The 6611-nt window shown below is 24.0% G+C and overlaps 1 protein-coding gene across 1 annotated transcript; it reads right to left on the reverse strand.

Annotated features, from left to right (window-relative positions):
* Window positions 1–422: 422 nt before the first annotated feature.
* Window positions 423–921, reverse strand: LOC106767830 (cysteine proteinase inhibitor 1-like). The gene has a single exon (XM_014652784.2). The coding sequence runs from the start codon at window positions 860–862 to the stop codon at window positions 515–517; it is 348 nt and encodes a 115-aa protein (XP_014508270.1). The 5' UTR covers window positions 863–921; the 3' UTR covers window positions 423–514.
* Window positions 922–6611: the final 5690 nt, after the last annotated feature.

A 6611-nucleotide genomic window follows, 5' to 3' on the forward strand; every position in this document is an offset into this window, starting at 1 on the left:
ACCAGAAATGACAAACTTGCACATAAGTATCATTCTAATCATCTTTTGACGAATTATTCCAAATAATGTCATCATTAACCATTAAAACTTAATTAATTTTGTAATTTTTTTAAAACAAGACCCATACGAGTAATTTCAAAATAAATTAACCCATATGCGTAATTTTTAAAAATAAATTTAACCCGCTTAATAAAATAAACCTTTATATCCATTACACCGTCAGCCTTCCCACTCTGTAGAAAAAGACCTAACTAAATTATACTGATTAGGCCTTCTAAATCCAATTTGGAAGATTGGATTTACAGATTTAACTTTTCAATTAAGATTTTGGCTCTTGAACATAACTCCTACCAAATTTTCCCCCAAAGAAAACATTGAAAACGCAAATCTTCAATTTCAGAAAACTCTTAACACGCAAGGAATAATAAAACAAGATTGCCTAACTTAAGATTTTATTGGTGGATATAATAATAATACACAGAAGATAGAGAGGCACTACAAGACAACTGAGCCATTAAACACGTACAGGGGTAAAGGAACTGAGGTTCCTGAAATGCTGCCACGTTTTCTCCCACACAATTGCTTCGTAGTTGTTGGAAGAAGAACCGTCGGAGGCCGCGAGGATAAGGCGGTAGTTGACCCCCGCAACTACCTGAGTTTCGCCCTTCAATACCTTTTCCAACTTCAATTCATGACCCGATCGCTTGTCATACTCCGTAACGGCGTAATCTGCTATCTCCTTTACGTGAGGATCGTTGATGTTCTTGATGGGACTCCACCCTCCGCTCAGATTGTCCTTCCTTGCAACCGCGAAAGCAAAGAGAACAAACATCGGAAGAATAAGGCATTGGAGAGGTTTCATAGTGACTGATAACTGTTTCTTATCTATCTTCTTTTTTTCCTTAACATTAAAATCCAGGGTTCTAATTTATAGCAGAAGTTCGAGGAAGGGGAATAGTTTTTATGGGTTGGATCACACTGTATGGACTTGGCCCATATGAAACATAGGGTGTTTCACCCTAAACTTCTTTCAAGGGTTTTATTCTTTACTTTCAAATTTCCATAATAAATGCATTATTAAGTATCATTATTACTCATTTATAACTTTATTAACATATTTGTCATATTTGAAGTTAGTATTTCTCTTGTGTCTATGATTTTAATTTGTGTTGAAAAATTAAAAATTTTAATAACAAATAAAATTAATAAAAGGTGTATCTAATGTTGATATAAAATATATATAGAAGTTATAGATATAAAAAACACTATATCAAATATGAAAATTCGAAAAAAAAAACATCGGATCTTGAAATCCGATTCTTCCTGATTTTCATATCTGATATAGTAATTTTGATATTTTTAAATGATATTATTTGTAAATGTTTATTAGATTATTTTAAAATATTTTATTATATTATTTATAAATGTTTAATTCAGTAATTTATATGAATTAATTTAATTTATAAAAATATTATTTAAAATTTATAAATTTATTTAAAAATTATGTGAAAAGTTAAAGTGTTAAGTATTTTTAATTCATTAAAATAATTTAAAATAAATATTAAATATTTACAAACAAATTTATTTAATTTATTATTAATTTAATTAATTCAAATATTTATATATTTATAAAATTTTAATATTTCATTTAAAAGTAACTATATATATCTTAACATTATAAAAACAAATACATTTTAATGGAGATTAAAAATTCGGGTCAGAGAATTCTTTTCCTTTTATTAAAAATTAATCACATCTTAAAGAAAAATTGTAAAGCTCCAACAACTTATAGGGATGGTTGACTGCCCCACACATTAAAAATTAGTCACATCTTAGAGAAAAATTGTAACGTTCGGGCAACTTACAGGACGATTGACTATTACCCAAAAACAAATGCATTTGTTAATATAAGTAATTATTTAAATTATCCTTCAATTATTGTCTCATACTGTACAATTTCTAAATCCTTCTCATGTGTACTAGCTTGGTATGTTTGATTCTTCCACATACCCTTTTCATTAGAAGCCTGCCACACTCTTTGTTTTTGTCTCTCACATTTCGTGTCTCTTACACCGACAATCACTTCATGTTCTCGTCAGTATATAAGTATCACATCATATTACAATTGGAACCTAAAACATAAGATTAAAATTGGTTCCAAATATTTCATGTAAATAATGTAAACAGGTTAATTGAGTTGAAAGCATTAGTAATGTTGTGATTTATAAATTTTTATGAAATGCACATACAAGTATTAGAAAAGAAAAATAGGAATTGAATTATTCAAATAATTGTATACAGTCTTGTCTTATATAACATGGTTGGTATTTCTTACATGATAACAAAATATAGGTTACATGAATTTATTTAATATATAAAATATTTTTAAATTTTCTATATAGTTTCTAATGAGAATGAAACATTACTATTAATAATTAAATAAAAACGTATTAAGATTTATATATACTATTAGAAATTTCACATATTCATTAGATATAGACCAATTTATAATTTATAATATATATATATATATATATATATATATATATATATATATATATATATAAATAAAGGGTGAAAATTTTATTTTACATACCAGTTTTGTGAGATTGAAATTAGGTTTAGAATTTATTTTTTAACACATATTAAAATTAAAATTTAAAATATTTTTTAAAAATGAAAATACTTTTACTTTGTAGTTAATTATCTTTGTTTGTATAAATGTATGGACTCTTTTGTTTCTATAGATTTTATTATAAGACCCATAAAAAATTATAAGATGATCAATAGGTCAATCTATAGATTTAAGTATTATTAATCTTATTTTGGAGTGAAGAGGTGCTACTTTTTACTTCCACCTGCATTTCTCGTTCTCTAAAACATTGGTTGATTTGGAAGAAAGAAATGGACAATAATAAATACAATATATTATATAAAATAATCTTTTATATCCCACCTTATAACATACGATTTTATTATGAGCATAAAAAAAATAATTTTACTTTTTAAGATATATGGAATTTTAGAAGAATGTTTTTTAATTCATTTTAATTTTAACGAAAAATCTTGAACTTGCTCAATATAACATGATATTTGAATATAGGAATAAGAATGAATATTCATATATTTATTTGTTTTGATAATTTTTCATTTTATATTCTTATATCTATATAGTTGTATAGAACTTTTTATTGGTGAAATATGATTATTAGTCGGATAAAAATAATTGAAGGTTCTAAATTAGAAAGTGTGAATGCTTGAAGTGAAAGAAGAAAAATAAATTGTCTATGCAAGTGGACTTCGTTAAATAATTTTAAAGAAAAAAAAAAGTGGATTGTAGATTACCTAATTACACGCACTTTCCCAAAAGCTACATAAATAAATATGTATTTATTACTCTATTTTATCAAATTATCATTATTCATAAAAAAATAGATTTCAAATTTAATTAAATTTTATAAAATGGAATTGTTAAATAAGATTCCATCCAAATATATACTTTAAATTTGACTTTATTTTTAATTAATATGAAATTTCCAATGTTAGAACATTTTATTTTCTTTTAAATTGAATATATTTCTCATGTGTTAATTTAATTTTAAAAGATAGCATTATTATAATAATTTATGATTAGGTTTTTACCAAATAATTCGAATGTGAAGGGGTGAAAATGTAAGTTTAACACTTACTAAATTATTTAATACGATAAAAGATCAAAGAAGTTTTATAAATATTTTTTAGAAATACTTTATTTTTTTTATATATTTTTAAATTTCACTATCCTTTTAAACTTAAACTAAAATAATTATTTATAGTAAAATAATTATCTAAAGATTTATTTATAATAAATTTATAAAAACTATTTGAATTTAATCTTATAATAATAATCATTTTCTTATATTTTGTTATCATAACCATGTTTTCATTACTATATATAAAAATAGAAATTTAATTAATATTTTGACCTCAATATTAAACACAGATATTCAATTATGTCTTAATATATTTTTTAACTTAATTGATTGTGAACTTTATTTAAAGTGTAATGTTAGCGTTTATGTTAAATTGAGATTAATGTCTATGGTGGGTGTTGGGTAAAGTGGCAGCTTCATTATATTTATTTTTTTACTTATATTTGCATTATATTACTGGAACACAAATAGAAATATAAATACTACTAATATTTTTCGGTACATAAAAAAAAAATTACCTACTATTGTTTTCATCGTTGAAAGATATTAACATAATCTAGCTTATTTTTTTTCAAACACTAGTAACTTAAGGTATTGTACATAGAACATATACGATGAGCATAAATAATAGACACCACTCCGTGAGAGAATAAGGAACATCTATCAGGTTTCGACAGAAACGAAACGACAAAGAATAAGAGAGGAACGGGCTAACTTGCTAGACTTTTTCTCTGCCTTTTATTTCTTCCTTTTCACTAGAAAATAAAAAAACCATGTAGCAGTAAAGAAATTTGGCAACAAAAATGATTTGTTGATCATCATAAAATGTTACCATTTCAAAAAAGAAAAAAAAAGATAATGAATTTTGTTATATTTGTTGCTTTATTATTTGTTGTTTTACAATTTGCTGGCGTCCAAAATTGTAAAGAAGGAAGATATTAATTTATCTTAAAGTGTGTTTTAGTAAGCGAGAACATTAAATGAAAATAAGATCAATTTAAAGTATAATATAAGTGAAAATAAGGTCAGTTTAAGGTTTAATATAAGTTAATTTTATAAAATTGAGTTCGGTTTAAAGTTTACTTCTTAATATGATATTAAAAATATTATTAGAGTATATTTTTATGAAATTTATTGTACATATTTAATCCATTATCCAATTTAGCTTCCATTATATGTAAGATAGACTGGACTAATTGATAACTCTCAAAACACCTTCAAACACATAAAAAGTTCTATTTATACCTATAAACAACAGAGACACAATTTTGACACACAATTAGCTTCATTGATAGATAAAGACTAATCAAAAGAACTCAAACATTACATACTTGCCAAAAGATGTCACATGCAAAGAAGTACCGAACAAGCGAAAATGACACAAAATCAACTTACTCTATTGAAGAAACTAATCAGACATAAATGAAGAACTCGTTATGATGATCACTCCAACACTCTTTGGTATTTAAATAAATGAACACACGGTGAAAAAACCTAAAGAGAAAGGAAAACACTCCAAAAGATTTTTAAAAAAATATGTGTGTTTTGAAATAATGAAACTCATTTTTAGTTTAAACTTTTATTATTAAAATAATCGTGTCTCACAATTTTATAAATGGATTAAAACCTATGAGCCAACCTGGCCCCATGGATTTGAGTCGAGTTGAGTTTGAAAAAAATGAAATTTTTTTATAAGGGTCAGTTTTTAAGATGACTCAAAAACTCGGTTGACCAAGGTTGAACATGTGGTGAGCCGGATTGACTCATCAACCCATAGTTTAATTTAATTATTTATTATTTTGTGTATAATATTATTAGTTAATTTTTTTTTATTGTATTGTAAATGAGAATAAAAATAAAGATGTTTCAAAAGAGCAAAATATTAAAAATTTATTTAGTTAAGACGGTAATATTATAAATAGATAAATGAGACAAAAATTATCAATATTATAAACTCATTTTTTCTTCTTTTAAGTTTGCTTTTGGATTACATTTGGATTTTATATTAAATTTTCGATTTTGAATTGCCTTTGGAGTTTAACATCATTTTATACTGAATTGTTTAAATTTGAATGACAAAAAATTGTAATTTTTTGGATTTAAAAAAAACCTTAAAGTTAGTGAGTCAATCCGTTTAACCCACCAACCCATAATAGGCCAGACCGGATTCAAATTTTTTCAATCCGCTAATAAATAAACTGTGTTGAATTGACTCACTAGATGACAAATCGTGATAGAACGAGTTACCCTTTTTGATAACACTACAGTTTCAAATACATTATCCATTCATAAACACTATTTTTTTAAGCTTTTACAATTTATTTATTTTAAAAATCAAACTAATTTCAAAAATAAATTTCAAGAATTTGCAATATGGATTGAATCAATTTATTATTTAAAAGAAATTGACACAAGATATATTTAAACTTGACATATTACTCTTTTGGTATGTAAAAGTTAGTAATATTAAATTTGACACTCGTTTCTAAATATATTTATCATTATTATTACTTAAATTAAACTATTAGATATAATTAGTGTTTTAGATATTGGTTTGAAAAATTTAAATTTCATAAACTAATGACATCACTAAAATGAATTAAAAAATATATATAAAACAAAATTTATAAGATTACATAATATGTTTTTTATTAGATGAATTTATTAATACATTAATTATAAGAGTTTATAAATACACATTTAATATATTTACTTGTATTTATAATAAATATACTTAAAATATTTTTGGAGTCCATTCTTTGTAATTTTAGATAATTTATTCTATATTTTTTTCACATGTTATATTTTTTTTATATATATATATATATATATATAGGGTTAAATATATTTTTAGTCCCTATATTTTAGGGCGATTTTGGTTTTAGTCCCTCTTTTAAACTAAGCTACAATTTAGTCAAA

Source organism: Vigna radiata, chromosome 7 (assembly GCF_000741045.1).
Source record: "Vigna radiata var. radiata cultivar VC1973A chromosome 7, Vradiata_ver6, whole genome shotgun sequence".
Taxonomy (NCBI): domain Eukaryota; kingdom Viridiplantae; phylum Streptophyta; class Magnoliopsida; order Fabales; family Fabaceae; genus Vigna; species Vigna radiata.

Bases quoted from the DNA above. Each gene is read 5' to 3' on its own strand.
- LOC106767830 (XM_014652784.2), bottom strand. From the start codon at position 862: ATGAAACCTCTCCAATGCCTTATTCTTCCGATGTTTGTTCTCTTTGCT.